Genomic DNA, 18,608 nt, shown 5'->3' on the forward strand with positions numbered 1-18,608 from the left:
AGGAGAAAGCCAGCCGTTCCAAGAACGAACCTTATCTGTTTAGGATAAAATCCGCCCCGGGTGGGAATCAAACCCGCGGTCTAGCGCTTACAAGGCAGACGCGCTACCCTCCAAGCGAACTAGGCTCTCTCTAAAGCCAGCCACTCACTATCAGGTAGACCTGATCAGGTCCGCCTGTCACGTCAATTTCATGCAAGTGATATGTCAACTTGCGTCCCCGCAAATTACATTGCGTTCAGAAACTTCAGACGGGTAACTTGCGTGCAAGTTAAAGTTCCACTTACATGTGTATTGTGTACTTGACGTAAGTAAATGACGCTTTACTCCAATAGAATTCTTGAATAAAACACCTGCATTTTTGTCTGCAAAAGTTTCCTTTGTTATACACGCGCTCACAATTGTCACGTTGTAATTTGACCTTTGCAAGTATCACGTTTCTTTAGGATGAAAGTTGCCTTCCATAAAACTCACGTGCCTTACAAGATATTTTGGACTTTTCTTTTTTACCTCTCTCAAAGTTGTTATCTATGTTTAAGTTTTTTTTCTTTCTTACGTCATAAAAGTTGCGGTGTAGCCTGGGGGTTTTAGATTGTATAACATGTAAGAGGTTTCATTAATTTGTAATCGTGTCCCATTTTTGCTGTTCCAAAATTCAGTGGCCAAGCCCTCCATGCTGCACCCAAATAAAATACGTATTTTAAAGGTGCTAGTACACCGTAGACTTTTTCGTTAGACTTGGTCTCTCGTGAGACCACTCTCTAGGAACTTGTTAGACTCTGTAGAGTTTCGGGAGATCGAGTCTAGCGAAAAAGTCTACAGTGGCACCTTCATAGTCAAAGTTCAAAGCTTTGTTCGTTTTCCCTTCAATGAACCTTATCTATAGGTACTTGTTCATCAGAAAGTCAATCAAAATGAAATTAAATACGATTCCATTATTTATTTGTTCTTTGAGAACCGAATTTTTCTTTGTATTCCATTCTGTAGATAGTCCAATAAGTATTTTTAGGGCTGTACCAGTCACAACCTAATATATTATGATGGCTTTTAGTCGACTGTTTTCTGTGAGACCTGCCATATAGAAAAAAGATTTGCTTTACCATGACATAATCAGCTTAACCCCATACACAAAAAGCCCAATCTGAGGCTTAGGTGTAGGGGGAATCAGCCCTAAAGGATGGGTTAAGGTTCTACGAATCTACGAATGACATAATACTGGTCCAGTAGTCATTGCTCACGATCTAGCTCTATTGGGTTCAAATCCCGAATAGGGTAGAAAAAAAATTTGCGTTCTCGATGAGGTATGGATTTGCCCTCAATTAAATGACGATTTCCCGGGTACTAGTAATATCCTATGCCCTGGATTGAACCCACGCCCTCCTGCTTACCAGAGCAGCAGCCGTTCGTCTGGTAAACAAGAGGACACAGGTTCGATCCAGCCAGGTTTGCCATCAGAGCAGAGCCCATGTAAAGCTGTCTAATAAGTCACCTATTCGCGGTTTGCTCGTAGTATTCGCGGTTGGCTCGCGGTATCTGCGGTTGTTTGTGGTATTCGCGGATTGTTCGCGGTATTCGCGGTTTGTTCTCGGTATCCGCGGTTTTTTCGCGGTATTCGCGGTTTGTTCGCGGTATCCGCGGTTTGTTCGCGGTATCCGCGGTTTGTTCGCGGTATTCGCGGTTTAAATTTCCGGGTGCTTCCTTGAAAAAAATCAGGGTGTTATTATTTTACAATATACATAGGTGCCTACTTCTACCCCACCGAGTTCTGAGGGCTATTTTATTTTAATCAGAGTAAAATGATATACTGTTAGTAAGACCGAAAAAATCACAAAGATTACCCAAGGGAAAATTGGATTTTTTTTATTATTATTATTATTTTTTTTTTTTTTTGTCATTTTACACAGTATGACTTATTTATTTCACTTCATTGTAATATTTTATTTTGATAATAAAATAGCTCTGTTAATTTAAAAATAATTTGAGGACTTAAAAATGTACATTGTTCTGTTTATTGTTTGTAAAAGTCATGTACATTATGTGAAAGCAAAGGAACTAGTGAGGTTTGCAAAAAAAGAGCGTAATATTTCCTCAATCAAAAGGACAAAATATTAAAATACATATTGAAAATTCTCGACTTGCAGAATATGTAAGACCCTTTGTTTAGAGTGCACAGTGCACTGGTAAAGGCATTTTTTAGTCCTCTTTTTGAGCATGTTAAACTAGGTAATTATTCTATCTTGGAACCCCAGTTGTTGTTGTTGTCTTAGCGGCTTTAGCTTTAGCCAGAATAAAGAAAAAGATATATCTTCTTCGTCAGCTATATAACCGCAGATAGTACCGTTCGCTCAGGCATTAAACGGCAGGACAGTGTTTCGAATCCTAGCTGCGATATGAAAATATTGCAGAGGAAGGTCATCTTTAAGATGATTTTTTTTTTTTTTTTTTTTTTTTTTTTTTTTTTGACATGTAGTCCCTTTATCCGGACATAAATTTAAACAACAATCCAACCTACCTAATTGTTAATAATCCTCTCGTAGAGTAGTCCCTTTATCCGGACATAAATTTAAACAACAATCCAACCTACCTAATTGTTAATAATCCTCTCGTAGAATTCTTGCCAGACATCATGTACCCACTTCCACCTTTGCTTACATATATTATAACCCAAGGAGAATGTTGTACATAGTTATTACAGTTATTTAGTTCAGTTTTTTGAGCAAGCTGAATGAATTTCTGTGTAAATTAATTTATTTTGACCAATTTTCTGCATCAAATGTAAAATTGAAAGGTTATTTATTTCCGATTCGAATCGATTCGGGTCATTAGGATTTTCAATAATGAGTACTGGTAGATATTTTTTGGTCTTTTTGTCTTTTTCTTGTTCTTGATATCATTTCCTTAAATTTCTGTGTAAATTAATTTATTTTGACCAATTTTCTGCATCAAATGTAAAATTGAAAGGTTATTTATTTCCGATTCAGATCCATTCGGGTCATTAGGATTTTCAATAATGAGTACTGGTAGATATTTTTTGGTCTTTTTGTCTTTTTCTTGTTCTTGATATCATTTCCTTGAGGTAGACTGAAGTCAAATCTACAAATAAAAAATTGGAAAAAAGTCCTTAGACTCACTAGAGTTCTAGAGGACTAAAGAAAATTTGCCAGTACTAATTATTGTCCCACCTAAATGTAAAGTAAATTATGATTTTGTAGAACAAAACGAAAACGTCAAAAGACATTCTTGTGACTTTCTTAGAAAGTTGAACATTTAGTTCAATAAATTTGCCCTTTTTATGGAGGCTCTATTGTTGTAATTTGTAAGTGCTTTTATTTTAGTATACGCTTATTATTTATTTAGTACATATCTAAATTTCAAACATAGATAAGTTGGATATAATATACGATTATTTGCTACAATTATGTATATTAAAAAAAAGCGTACCTTTACTTTAATTTGCGAGATAAATTAATTTGTTGATTTAATATGTGTTGAGGACCTTATTTATTGTACTGTCATAATTTGAACTATTGAGCAGAGATATCAACTTGGTTGATTAAATTGTTTCAAGATGAACTATACAAAGCCAGATAGCATAGTTTTCTGGATATTTTCGCTCAAAAAATTCTGCAAAAATAAAGTTGATTTTTGTGCTCATATTTCACCGAAAAAGTAGGTGACGCGATTGTTGTGATAATTGAAAGTATTTAATTATTTATAAAATAATCATTTTAAAGAAATCTAACATTGTTCGAAGTTGTATAATGTGAGGGTTTAAACATGTTAGTTTCATACTGTGATGCCGTTGGAAAGTGATATGTTCTGGCATAACACAATAAAACATATCGCATTGTTCAAATCTGTACTCTTCCTTTTTTTGTACGAGATAATGTTTTATTATTATCTTTTTTTCTTTCCTTTATAGTGCTACTTCATATAATTTGGCTAGGGACCCACCTTTTAGTAGTCAGCCAAAAATGAGAAATCAATTTTACTATTTTTAGGTGTATTTTGTGGTGATATCTGTTATAACGTGACAAGAAAAGGAACTTTTCCGATACCTATGTCCAGCCTTGGCATAGATTGTCGGGATGAAACTCGTAAATAATTAAAAAGATGTACCTATCGAGAGACGTGAATAAAGGCCGTCCTGATATTTTTAGGACGAGGTATTTTGGTTAATTTAACTTTAAGCTCCATTCACAACAGGCCAAGTAACTTTCATGCAAGTGATATGTCAACTTGCGTCCCCGCAAATTACATTGCGTTCAGAAACTTCAGACGGGTAACTTGCGTGCAAGTTAAAGTTCCACTTACATGTGTATTGTGTACTTGACGTAAGTAAATGACGCTTTACTCCAATAGAATTCTTGAATAAAACACCTGCATTTTTGTCTGCAAAAGTTTCCTTTGTTATACACGCGCTCACAATTGTCACGTTGTAATTTGACCTTTGCAAGTATCACGTTTCTTTAGGATGAAAGTTGCCTTCCATAAAACTCACGTGCCTTACAAGATATTTTGGACTTTTCTTTTTTACCTCTCTCAAAGTTGTTATCTATGTTTAAGTTTTTTTTCTTTCTTACGTCATAAAAGTTGCGGTGTAGCCTGGGGGTTTTAGATTGTATAACATGTAAGAGGTTTCATTAATTTGTAATCGTGTCCCATTTTTGCTGTTCCAAAATTCAGTGGCCAAGCCCTCCATGCTGCACCCAAATAAAATACGTATTTTAAAGGTGCTAGTACACCGTAGACTTTTTCGTTAGACTTGGTCTCTCGTGAGACCACTCTCTAGGAACTTGTTAGACTCTGTAGAGTTTCGGGAGATCGAGTCTAGCGAAAAAGTCTACAGCGTAGTGGCACCTTCATATTCAAAGTTCAAAGCTTTGTTCGGAGAGGTTTCATTAATTTGTAATCGTGTCCCATTTTTGCTGTTCAAAATTCAGTGGCCAAGCCCTCCATGCTGCACCCAAATAAAATACGTATTTTAAAGGTGCTAGTACACCGTAGACTTTTTCGACTCTGTAGAGTTTCGGGAGATCGAGTCTAGCGAAAAAGTCTACAGCGTAGTGGCACCTTCATATTCAAAGTTCAAAGCTTTGTTCGTTTTCCCTTCAATGAACCTTATCTATAGGTACTTGTTCATCAGAAAGTCAATCAAAATGAAATTAAATACGATTCCATTATTTATTTGTTCTTTGAGAACCGAATTTTTCTTTGTATTCTATTCTGTAGATAGTCCAATAAATATTTTTAGGGCTGTACCAGTCACAACCTAATATATTATGATGGCTATTAGTCGACTGTTTTCTGTGAGACCTGCCATATAGAAAAAAGATTTGCTTTACCATGACATAATCAGCTTAACCCCATACACAAAAAGCCCAATCTGAGGCTTAGGTGTAGGGGGAATCAGCCCTAAAGGATGGGTTAAGGTTCTACGAATCTACGAATGACATAATACTGGTCCAGTAGTCATTGCTCACGATCTAGCTCTATTGGGTTCAAATCCCGAATAGGGTAGAAAATTTCTGACCCAAAATTTGCGTTCTCGATGAGGTATGGATTTGCCCTCAATTAAATGACGATTTCCCGGGTACTAGTAATATCCTATGCCCTGGATTGAAAAATTTGCGTTCTCGATGAGGTATGGATTTGCCCTCAATTAAATGACGATTTCCCGGGTACTAGTAATATCCTATGCCCTGGATTGAACACACTCCCTCCTGCTTACCAGACCAGCAGCCGTTCGTCTGGTAAACAAGAGGACACAGGTTCGATCCAGCCAGGTTTGCCATCAGAGCAGAGCCCATGTAAAGCTGTCTAAGTCACCCTAGAACCCTAGATAGTTTGGTTGGTATCGCGTCTGTCTTGTAAGCGCTAGGCCGCGGGTTCGATTCCCGCGCGGAATTTATCCTCAACGGATAATTTTCGTTCTCGGAACGACTGGCTTTCTTCTATCCTGTCTTCCTTCCCTTTGATTTCGGGATGATAAGACCTTAGCAGTCACAGTTCCCTATCAAACCTCGAAGCTGTCTAAAACGAGAGTGTACGTCAGTAATAAAACCACAGGAGTGGTTCTCCTGTAAATAGTCTACCCCCTTCTTCTTAGTGCTTTCTATCGCAAATTGTATACAGAAAGAAATCTTCTAAATTCGTAGTATTTCACCAGGGAGAGTCCCGAATACCTCTTGCCAATAATACTTTTGTGCCGTTTTTACACGGGTGCAGACAAATTCTTGTATTTATTTTAACACTTTTATTTATTTATTAAAACAAGTTCTCCTGTAAATAGTCTACCCCCTTCTTCTTAGTGCTTTCTATCGCAAAATGTATACAGAAAGAAATCTTCTAAATTCGTAGTATTTCACCAGGGAGAGTCCCAAATACCCCTTGCCAATAATACTTTTGTGCCGTTTTTACACGGGTGCAGACAAATTCTTGTATTTATTTTAACACTTTTATTTATTTATTAAAACATAAACAATTATTTATTAAAACGTAGAATGTACCCACACATTTTAATCAAAAGGTGTGACCATCTTTTTTCCTCACAAAGGCAAAGTAAAATTTTTGTAAGACTCTTTTCTATTGAAGCTTTTTACGATAAATATTTCATAGGTACTTTGTCCTGCACCGGGATACATATTTTATTTAAAAGACGGATCTTTGCCAGAGGCAATACTATCCAAGCAGAATGACACTTTACCGGCGCGAACGACATTATTTAACATGTTAAAGCGCCTCATTCGGAAAAAAAAAAAAAAAAGAATGATCAAGAGTACCTTTACTTCCGATGCGATGGTTGACAAGATTTTCAAATGACGTTTTTATTTTTAATTTATTTATTATTATTATTATTTTTTTTTTTTTACAATACAGAGATTTCAGAAAGAAATATATGCTTTCTATGTCTAAGAAGATTAGAAGATTTCTTCCCTTGTGCTAATTTTAATTGTATACCATTCCATCCCTCTCTCAAGAGATTAAGGGCTGATAGAATGGAGCCCACAATATAGGTTTAAGTATAATAGCCGAGATAACAAGCTGAGTTTAAGTTAGACCGATTGGATTAAAAAGATTGTGGTCCCGGCTATTGGACATTTCAATTTTATGTAAAGCTCGCTAACTTACATGAAAAAAATGTCCCTGAAAATGAAAATCACTAGTTCAAAAGCCCGGGCTTTAATTTCACCCCTGAAAGATAACGCGAAAATAAGGCCAAAGTATTCACACTTTCTTGAGTTCCAATTGAGAGAGGGATGGGCCTAGTTTGATATATTAGAGCCCGAACCAAAAGTGACCTCAGTTTGGAGCTCCGTTGTTAGATGCTCATGTTTTTATTTATTTTGTATACCCATACTAATTTTATTAATTTATTTATCTTTGTGATTAGAGCCCGAACCAAAAGTAACCTCAGTTTGGAGCTCCGTTGTTAGATGCTCATGTTTTTATTTATTTTGTATACCCATACTAATTTTATTAATTTATTTATCTCTATTGTTGACATGGGAATAGTTTGTAAATGAGTTTGAATTGTTTTGATAAAGTTATTGAGGAATTCCAACCCTTTTTAACGAATGGGAATTTCGATTACGAGTATTATGTCAAAATTCACAAATCTTATCACTTTTCCTTTCCCCTAAGACTGCGGAAAGAGACTTTTCAGTCTCATTCTGGCATTATAAACAGGATATATTCTAGGTATTCTATTTTCAAATCAACTACCACAGTACCTATTTTGGCAATTTAAACCCATTTTAAATGGAAGGTGAAATTTCAATAAATTCTTCTCCAATCAAATCTGCGATAAATTAGCAAAATAGTGACTGTGGATTCAGAAAACTGAGACTTGGGTACCATGGGATGCATTGGGTTCATGGGTGCAAAGCCCAGAAACATGAATGTCTTCACCAGTAGGCCTGAAACAAATTAAAGTGATAAGAATTTAGTAGTAATAATGACAACGAAAAAAGTGATAAGATTCACCTGGTAAGAAAGAGGGCGTTAGTTCAAAACCTAACCGAGACAAAGAATTTCATATAACTTATTTGGGAGTTTCACAACAATACTTGTAAAAGAACTATCAAGGCTCAATAATAAAAGAACTATCTGTTCTTTTAAAATTCGCCTGATCTAGTGGTAATGGTTACCTTCCACTCAAGAACCCATCTTAAAGAAGGAATTTTGCTTAAATCTTGCCTTACTGAGAATCAACCCACAAACCTCAAAAGTTCACCAACCCCCCATATGTATTGTCAAATTCAAGAGTCCAGTAAATCGGCATATTGGACAAACACCCCCTTCAAACTGTAGGTGCATCGAAGTCAATGAACTCTACTGAAACTGCATTGTTTGTTAAACGTGTGTTGAATGACTCACTACTCGGTAGTCTTAAAATGTCCAACCTATGTGAGCCAAACTATAGTGTAAAATATACGTATAGCATTATACAGTCACTGATTCAGGCCGTTTTCGGGGAGAGTGGGTTCAGCCACGTTTCTTTAGGATGAAAGTTGCCTTCCATACAACTCACGTGCCTTACAAGATATTTTGGACTTTTCTCTGTTACCTTTCTCAAAGTTGTTATCTATGTTTAAGTTTTTTTCTTTCTTACGTCATAAAACTCATAAAAGTCGGTCCATAATATGCCTCAGGCTCATCAAGGGGGCCCCGAGCCATTTTTTTTCTAATGTTTTCGTTGAAGAAGAAAAAAATTGCAAAGAAAGGCTCCCATCTACCCCAAGCCTGCAGAGCTATCTATCCTAATCTCACTATTTCACTAATTTCCATGTAAAATTGTAAAACAAGCAAACGTACATTTGTACAAATAAATGCTTTATTGAATTGAATTTGAATTGAATTGAAGGCCCATTGTTGGAGCCCCAAAGCCTCAGTAAAGGCTCGTTCCCATTTGTCGTTCGGAAAAAAAATCGTGTCGTGTGTAGTGGGAACACTCTCATTTAAATTACATTACCTACAGGACATTAGGAAAAAATCGGATGAAACTCACGACAAGGGGGAACGGAACTTTAGCTGAGGACGGCCCTGGGCTTTTTAGTGAAGGCTGATGTCTTACTCTAATTATTAATGGTTAAACTGATAGCATACGCGATGCAAGTGCGTAGTCAATTCTAAAACATCGTAAACAATCAACTGTCTGTATATATTATCTAGCTATTACATGAAAGTACTGAAGGACATTGTATGCTTAGTGCTATTACCTAGTCCCATTTGGGAGGCGGCACCTTTTTGATGCAAAGTGTAATAATCACAAGTTATTAATTTACAAAAGTTGATCAAATGTAGAGGTACTTCTAAGAAAGCATCTTAAATTAAATTCAGTCAACTAAGATACACCTCTATTTCACAAAAGACTTGGGATGTCTAATAGTGTTCAGCATTGGTCAAGGGAAATAATAAACCAAGAGGGTGGTCATCATTTAACATTAATAAATAAATGAATCTTATTTGTATACTAAAATAATCTAAGTAGGGTAGGTAAGTACTCATATAAATAAACACATTAATAAGAGTTGCCACTCAGACTGATACACAGTAGGCAAGTTAAGATGAAGTCTAGGCAAGCATAGACTGATAGCTAGTAGGTCCTAATCTTTCTATAACCAATCAGTAATGACCTGATTCCAGAACATTGTTCTACACATCTGACAGGTCTGACATGTCATGAACTTGGACAATAGATAAAGGACCTTGAAATTAGGTAAAATGATGAAATGGTTGAATGGTAGTTACCTAAATACCTAATGGTAGACATTTTATATTTAATAATACCCATCTTGAAATGGTACTTAACTTATTCAGTGCACAGGTTTCTATTGATTATGGCTAATCTTGTTGAAATATAAATGAAGAGTAGGTATCTACACAGTGATCTTTTTCCAGTGACTGTAATAAATGCAGTCGCATTTGGTGGCTATTTGAAATGAACAGATGGAAAATGTTGGATGGACCTTAGTCTGAAGTTTAGATGAAGGAACCAAGGTATAAAAATCTAGGAATAAAGAAAAGGGTAACAAAGGAAAAACTTACTTGGTGATAGAAGCTTTGTTGCACTCAAACTGTTTATATCTACAGTCGTTTGGAATTGGAGGGTATAATCGTTGCAAGTGAGTAGGCCGTAAACACACAAAAAAACTGACTGTAATACCTACAGTCCGATTGTACATGTAAGGAATTTATTCAATACGAATATTATCTACAGTCGTTTGGAATTAGAGGGTATAATCATTGCAAGTGAGTAGGCCGTAAACACACAAAAAAACTGACTGTAATACCTACAGTCCGATTGTACATGTAAGGAATTTATTCAATACGATTTTATTTTAGGAGGTCTAAAATACGAAAATCAAGTTTTGAGTACCTAAAGCTAGAACATATCTCCCCAACTCGATAACTCCCAACTTGTAGCCTGTTCCAGTGTTCCACGAAAGTATGGACCAAAATAATTCATTCGTGTAGAGCAGCCATTTTGAAAATAAAACAACCCTACTTTATGTAAGTTATTATTAATATCATTTTTACAATATTGGATTTTCGAGATATCGTTACGTACGATATTTGCACAAATATCATTCTAAACAAGGTCTAATCGAGTGAAATGATTTTCTCGTCTCACTAGGTAGTCAAATTTTCTCTTTTTACTCCCTTTTTCTCCAGGAAAAATCCCATTCTCTTCTTCAGGATATATCCCGTTTATTCTTCAGGATATATTCCGTTTATTCTTCAGGATATATCCCGTTTATTCTTCAGGATACATTCCGTTTATTCTTCAGGATGTATCCCGTTTATTCTTCAGGATATATCCCGTTTATTCTTCAGGATACATTCCGTTTATTCTTCAGGATATATCTCGTTTATTCTTCAGGATGTATCCCGTTTATTCTTCAGGATCCCTAACTCGCTAACTCCCAACTTGTAGCCTGTTCCCCCAACTTGTAGCCTGTTCCAGTGTTCCACGAAAGTATGGACCAAAATAATTCATTAGTGTAGAGCAGCCATTTTGAAAATAAAACAACCCTACTTTATGTAAATTATTATTAATATCATTTTTACAATATTGGATTTTCGAGATATCGTTACGTACGATATTTGCACAAATATCATTCTAAACAAGGTCTAATCGAGTGAAATGATTTTCTCATCTCACTAGTCAATTTTTCTCTTTTTACTTCCTTTTTCTCCAGGAAAAATCCCATTCTCTTTCTCAGGATATATCCCGTTTATTCTTCAGGATATATCCCGTTTATTCTTCAGGATATATCCCGTTTTTCCTCCAGGATTTCTTACCTCGATCTTCACGGTCTTTATCCAAGCAGATGATTACGTGCGACAACTTGAGTACTTCCTCGGCGTACTCCAACATTGCAACGAATCTGAAACACAACAAGTCGGTTTATATTATAAAAACTGTACGGAAAAGAGGATATGGAAAGCAAAAAAGGATCTAATATGGATCATTTGAGCCCACAGACTGTCGGAAAGTGTGTGGCGGAAAAAGCCAGACCTGTCAGACCGTTTGAGAACGTTAGGTCTAAAGATTCCTCCGCCATACACGTTCCGATTGTCAGACAGACCGCGGTCGAGTTAAAATACGAAGGTCACTTCGTTCGTTTGAAAATTGGACAGCATTAGCCAGAAAAGGGCCATCCATAAGGCAATTTCCCTCTTTGAAATTATTTCCTGCTTAGTGCTGTCTAACTACAGTTCGTGGATTCGTAGAATCTTAACTCATCCCTTGGGGGCGATTGCCCCTACACCGACGCCTAAGAGTGGGCTTATTGTGTATGGAGTTGAGCCCAACCATCTTCTTCTCCTTCTTCTTCTCCTTCTCCTCCTTCTTCTTCTCCTCCTTCTCCTCCTCCTCCTCCTTCTCCTTCTCCTTCTCCTTCTCCTCCTCCTCCTTCTCCTTCTCCTCCTTCTCCTTCTCCTCCTCCTTCTCCTCCTTCTTCTCCTCCTTCTTCTCCTCCTTCTTCTCCTCCTCATAGTCCCTCAGCCAGTTGAGCCCAACCATAGTTAATGTTAATAGTTCAATCAGGTGATACGCGATAACGCAAAATATGATCTGCGCTTCTAAATACCTACTTAGGTACTCGAATGAGTTCTCATTTGTCCATTGAAACTAGGGGTTTCTCAGGTTCTTATTAATAACTTCCCATGGTCACCAGAGTAGTCTAATGAGTACCAATTCCCATTCACAATTTCACATTAAAAACACATGAGTGTAAATATTTATTCAAATAGAGCAGCAAGCATGTGCATTAGGGGCAGGAGAAGGAGGTGAGGATGAATGGAGAGCTTTTGTTGGGATTCAAAATGAGCCAATTAGTTGGTAAAAAGATCACTGGCCTACGAGTAGGTATATCTGTAATAAGTTCTTAAGTAAAACGTTTCTCTATTCTAATTTTGTCTGATTCATAACATCACCTGGGGAAAATTGAGCTTTTCTCCAATTTTATTCGTTTTTGACAGTTGGCCCTTTTTCGCGTATTTTCCTTGGGCTAGAAAAGTGTTCCAAGGCACTCTGACCCCCGTTAGTTGCTTTGGCGTTTCGAAACTAGGCTTGCACGCCGAAGGTCCCGGGTTCAATTCAATTCCCGACGGAGTTGAAGTATTGCCTGCTCTGTGCTTGAAGTTCGGGAATTTTAACTTTGCATTTTACATTTCGCAAAGCTTGGGATATCGAGATATCGACGTAATACTACCGAAAAAAAAAACCCCTCTAAAAAAACCTTGCATAGTATTTAGAACAGTTGTTGTGAATCAAATTTTTGGTGAAATATGAAGGAGCAAGTCGCTTTTACTCGGGCCTGATCTAAAGCAATAACCTAGAGGTCATATGAGAAGCACTCTCATCATATAACAACGCACATGCATGGGTGTTATTGACGTGTTTTCTATCGAACATTTCAATGGGGAAAAATGTGGAGGAAATCTATAATAACATGTTTGTATTTCATTTCTTCGATTTTCGGACGTCTAAGTCTAATAAGTTGACGTCTAATACCTAAGTCAATTCTCATCTAACATATTGAAAAAGTAGGTAGGTACCTATTCTTATAAAGTTTAATGAAAATATTCTAATAAAATAGGTAGGGTACAGATTTATAGAAAATGGTGTAATCAACAAACCCAGCTAGAGACATAGGGACAATCAACGCTTCAAAAATAAAAAAAAAAATAAAAATAAATAAATGTCTTTTCATTGTGTTACTGTATCACAACTTTGGTGCTCACTGCAGCATTGTAGGATTTTTCCAAATACATATATCGCAATAATCCAGCTCCCAATTGGCATTATAACAGAAATACAGAGGGTTGTAACAATATTAGGGCCCTGGAGACTATACTATCATAATGAACATTATTAACCTTTCCGGGAATCGAACCTGTTACTATCAGAATGGCTGCACGCGTAGACACGCGACTTTGAGTAGCGCGTGACTACGAAACCAAACCTATGAACGTGATATACCTAGTCTATCATTTTCAAAGGTTTCGTTTTGCAGGCGACTACTCAACGTCTACGCGTGCAGTGTAGGACTAGCCTCTACCATTATGTTTAGCATTTGTATTATGATTGAGATTAGTTAAATTATCTGCCATTGTTATCATTAGGCCACACAGGGGAATAGCTGGAATAGCTCGCAGTGAATTTTGTACTTGTGATAAGAATGCTTGGAGTTTACAATACTCAACAGCTCAACAATGATAGGACCTGATAACGCTTCAAAAATGGAATTATAACAGAAATACAGAGGGTCATAACAATATTAGGGCCCTGGAGACTATACTATCATAATGAACATTATTAATACATTATTAACCTTTCCGGGAATCGAACCTGTTACTATCAGAATGGCTGCACGCGTAGACACGCGACTTTGAGTAGCGCGTGACTACGAAACCAAACCTATGAACGTGATATACCTAGTCTATCATTTTCAAAGGTTTCGTTTTGCAGGCGATACTCAACGTCTACGCGTACAGTGTAGGACTAGCCTCTACCATTATGTTTAGCATTTGTATTATAATTGAGATTAGTTAAATTATCTGCCATTGTTATCATTAGGCCACACAGGGGAATAGCTCGCAGTGAATTTTGTACTTGTGATAAGAATGCTTGGAGTTTACAATACTCAACAGCTCAACAATGATAGGACCTGATAACAGATAGTGTCGAGTCTGAAGGAGAAACAATAATGTTGATACGAAACACTTATCAATTGAGAGATGTACCTATTAAAAAAAAAAGTCATTAAATAGCTCGTTAAACGTATCAATCAATCAATAAATAATAATAAAAAAAAATGAGCCTTATTTTAAAATCTTACAAATGGTCTTCGCCTGCTGCTAAGATTCGTACCCCACCCCCTAACTTTAGTACAACATCTTGGCAGAAGAAGAGTGAGGGATATGGGTAAGAGAGTCATTAAATAGCTCGTTAAACGTATCAATCAATCAATAAATAAATAATAATAAAAAAAATTGAGCCTTATTTTAAAATTTTAAAAACGGTCTTCGCCTGCTGCTAAGATTCGTACCCCACCCCCTAACTTTAGTACAACATCTTGGCAGAAGAAGAGTGAGGGATATGGGTAAGAGGAGGAGGAGGGAGGAAGAAAGAGCAGGAGAGAGGGGGAGGGAGGAAGAGGAGAGAGAAGGGGAAAGGCAAGAGAAAAAGAGAGATAAATTTAAATTTATCATTTGTATGGAAATAAACAACACTCTCATTTCCCATCATGAAAAATAAAGTAAAAATATAAGAATTCACAGAGTACTCTAATAGAATTCTTAAATAAAACATCTGCATTTTTGTCTGCAAAAGTTTCCTTTGTTATACACGCGCTCACAATTGTCACGTTGTAATTTGACCTTTGCAAGTATCACGTTTCTAGAGGTACTTCTAAAAAAGCATCTTAAATTAAATTCAGTCAACTAAGATACACCTCTATTTCACAAATTTGTATACTAAAATAATCTAAGTAGGGTAGGTACTCATCTAAATAAACACATTAATAAGAGTGGCCACTCAGAGTGATACACAGTAGACAAGTTAAGATGAAGTCTAGGCAAGCATAGACTGATAGCTAGTAGGTCCTAATCTTTCTATAACCAATCAGTAATGACCTGATTCCAGAGGCATCGCATTGAGGCCAACTGGTTTTGGCTAAACAAAATTTTCCGAGTGGGATGTCCTTCGCACTCAACCTTTGCTTATTGATATAGCGTGAGGAAATTTGGGCGAGTCTTCTCCCTGTTTACAGTCCCCTAGGACGCTGATCTACTCTCTGTTTATAGTCCCTCAGCCAGTTGAGCCCAACCATAGTTAATGTTAATAGTTCAATCTGGTGATACGCGATACCGCAAAATATGATCTGCGCTTCTAAATACCTACTTAGGTACTCGAATGAGTTCTCATTTGTCCATTGAAACTCGGGGTTTCTCAGGTTCTTATTAATAACTTCCCATGGTCACCAGAGTAGTCTAATGATTACCAATTCCCATTCACATTAAAAACACATGAGTGTAAATATTTATTCGAATAGAGCAGCAAGCATGTGCATTAGGGGCAGGAGAAGGAGGTGGGGATGAATGGAGAGCTTTTGTTGGGATTCAAAATGAGCCAATTAGTTGGTAAAAAGATCACTGGCCTACGAGTAGGTATATCTGTAATAAGTTCTTAAGTAAAACGTTTCTCTATTCTAATTTTGTCTGATTCATAACATCACCTGGGGAAAATTGAGCTTTTCTCCAATTTTGTTCGTTTTTGACAGTTGGCCCTTTTTTGCGTATTTTTCTTGGGCTAGAAAAGTGTTCCAAGGCACTCTGACCCGCGTTAGTTGCTTTGGCGTTTCGAAACTAGGCTTGCACGCCGAAGGTCCCGGGTTCAATTCCCGACGGAGTTGAAGTATTGCCTGCTCTGTGCTTGGAGTTCGGGAATTTTAACTTTGCATTTTACATTTCGCAAAGCTTGGGATATCGAGATATCGACGTAATACTACCGAAAAAAAACCTTGCATTCGTTTTTGACAGTTGGCCCTTTTTCGCGTATTTTCCTTGGGCTAGAAAAGTGTTCCAAGGCACTCTGACCCCCGTTAGTTGCTTTGGCGTTTCGAAACTAGGCTTGCACGCCGAAGGTCCCGGGTTCAATTCAATTCCCGACGGAGTTGAAGTATTGCCTGCTCTGTGCTTGAAGTTCGGGAATTTTAACTTTGCATTTTACATTTCGCAAAGCTTGGGATATCGAGATATCGACGTAATACTACCGAAAAAAAACCTTGCATAGTATTTAGAACAGTTGTTGTGGCATCAAATTTTTGGTGAAATATGAAGGAGCAAGTCGCTTTTACTCGGGCCTGATCTAAAGCAATAACCTAGAGGTCATATGAGAAGCACGGTAATCAAGGTATAAAAATCTAGGAATAAAGAAAAGGGTAACAAAGGAAAAACTTACTTGGTGATAGAAGCTTTGTTGCACTCAAACTGTTTACTACTACTTAAATTATTACTTAAATTTTCCGTAATAAAAACCTCCATGATTGAAAACCCAGATTTACGATTTAAACGACAAATTGGAATAGAAAATTGAACTTGAGAGCAAGTGGCAATCCGAACTGCTTGAGACAATAGATAAGAAACTAATGAATAAAATAATAAATGAATTGATGATTGAACGTTGAACGAAGTAAATTTTCTCGACTTGGGATGTGAAATTTTTCGTGATACGTGATTGACAGTGTTGCCGGATGACTTATTTCGATCGATATAAAAAGAACAGTGTGCATAATTTATGCCCAACTATTTACTTGTGTTGTAAGCGCTAGGCCTCGGGTTCGATTCCCGCCCGGAGCGGATCTTATCCTGAACGGATAGTGCTCGTTCTCGGAACGGCTGGCTTTCTCCTAGCCTGTCTTCCTTCTCCCTACGATTTCAGGTACCTACTATAGATAGCAGGTACTTATACTTAAGCACTTGTCAGAAAACGGGCCTATAAATACTTCCCCTATTACGGGCGTAAAAAATCCATCGATGATGATGATGATGATGATGATGATGATGATGATGATGATGATGATGATTTTCGAGTCAATCGATTACCTACAAAATGAAAAGGAATTTTAATGCCTTGAATTTGGAACATCCTCCCCCAGGAGGTGGGGCGGAAAAGTCACTACCTCCATTCGATGATGACCTCACTGCCTCTGATGCAGAACAAGATTGATGTTCAGGAAGTCACCTATTTAGATACCTACCAACCACACAAATCTTTGCTGCAAAATTCGATACATATCTGACATTAGGCCAAGGCCGTTGTGTGCATAAAAAGAAAAATATAAAAGTGCATAAAATTTACATTTGTACACTTGGCAACATTGTATACGATTTTTAGGAAGTTCTCCTCCCCCTCCTGCATTATTTTCATGGCGGCTGGTGTCTTGGAGATCAATATTTCTCTTACTACGATTTGACCCTGTACCCTGTACTGGCTCAACTGGCTGTAGAGTGTACAGTGTAGACTTCTGTACTGTAGTCTGCCCTGCCCCTGTAGCCTGTACTCCCTGTAGCCTGTACCTGTACCCAAGAAGAGAATGGAGAGTTTGTGATAACAAGTGATAACATCCTAGGAACATCAAAAGGCGTTCTGGAAACCCTTGAAATTGCATCAAGATCAAATATGTTCAGTACATTCCTTGCTGACATCACTCAAGTAAATATAAATAATTCAAGAGAAGTTGTCAAGTTTTCCAATTTTCCTATCATAAACAAATTAAAAAGTTCCATAAATAAAAACTAACTTTGTTGAGAAAAATGTTTTTCACAAACTCCAGGGTCAACAAGTTCCAGGATTAATTTACTGATATCACGGAGGATTCAATTTGTTTTAGATGGGATGAAGGGGTTTTGGTTAAGCCTTCTTCTTATCTTGACTCTTACTACATTTGGTACCACATATTGTATTTGTACAGTGACCACATTACTCTTATTTCTTATCGGGTAAGTCACTGATCACTCTTTTTCAGAGTTCTCATAAATTTTTGACCACAGGACAACATAGAGTTAAACGGTACATATGTAAAGTTCTTTCTTGAAAATGGTACTTAGACACCATCTGTTAGCATAGAGACGGCTCTGCCAAATGACAGTTTCCCATTCAATTAGTACATCCTTGATATTGAGTCTGAATTTCACTGGCAAGTGAACATTTTCTTCTGCAGCTTCAATAAGTTCTGATTCCTGGAATCACATTTCATAATGGGACTTTTTAGTCTTAGCACTCTTAGCTGACAGTATCAATAAGGTACCTATTTTAAATCCCCACAGAAACATAAAGAGTACAGAAACATGAAGAGTAGGTATTTCTCCCTTGTTTACATAGGTAGGACGTAGGTAGGTAGTATTAAGATTCACATTATGTATTAATAGGTATTAAATACACTTTACAAATAATGTGTTTTGCCCTTTTAGGGCATCATCAGTGTAGAAGAAGAAGAAGAAAATGTGTCTATCAGCCCATTTTAATTCCTACACAAAAAACCCACTCTGAGGTTTTGGTGTAGGGGCAAACAGCCTTAAAAGTTAGATTAAGCTTA

The 18,608-nt window shown here is 37.0% G+C and overlaps 1 protein-coding gene and 2 long non-coding RNA genes across 3 annotated transcripts; 1 reads left to right on the forward strand and 2 right to left on the reverse strand.

Moving 5' to 3' along the window:
* Window positions 1-188: 188 nt before the first annotated feature.
* On the forward strand, window positions 189-5,204 carry LOC113467587. Its single transcript, XR_003391613.1, has 2 exons — window positions 189-607; window positions 4,893-5,204. It is a non-coding gene; the product is annotated as an uncharacterized LOC113467587 (long non-coding RNA).
* A 2,372-nt stretch (window positions 5,205-7,576) lies between these two features.
* On the reverse strand, window positions 7,577-11,428 carry LOC103509530 (ornithine decarboxylase antizyme 1). Its single transcript, XM_017444219.2, has 2 exons — window positions 11,305-11,428; window positions 7,577-7,916 (listed from the first exon to the last, which is right to left on the reverse strand). Exons 1-2 carry the CDS (start codon window positions 11,378-11,380, stop codon window positions 7,774-7,776), a joined length of 219 nt encoding a protein of 72 aa, XP_017299708.1. The 5' UTR covers window positions 11,381-11,428; the 3' UTR covers window positions 7,577-7,773.
* Window positions 8,513-10,902, reverse strand: LOC113467588. Its single transcript, XR_003391614.1, has 2 exons — window positions 10,218-10,902; window positions 8,513-9,171 (listed from the first exon to the last, which is right to left on the reverse strand). It is a non-coding gene; the product is annotated as an uncharacterized LOC113467588 (long non-coding RNA).
* Window positions 11,429-18,608: the final 7,180 nt, after the last annotated feature.

This window comes from Diaphorina citri, unplaced genomic scaffold, assembly GCF_000475195.1.
Source record: "Diaphorina citri unplaced genomic scaffold, Diaci psyllid genome assembly version 1.1 scaffold507, whole genome shotgun sequence".
In the NCBI taxonomy this organism is placed as follows: Eukaryota; Metazoa; Arthropoda; class Insecta; order Hemiptera; family Psyllidae; genus Diaphorina; species Diaphorina citri.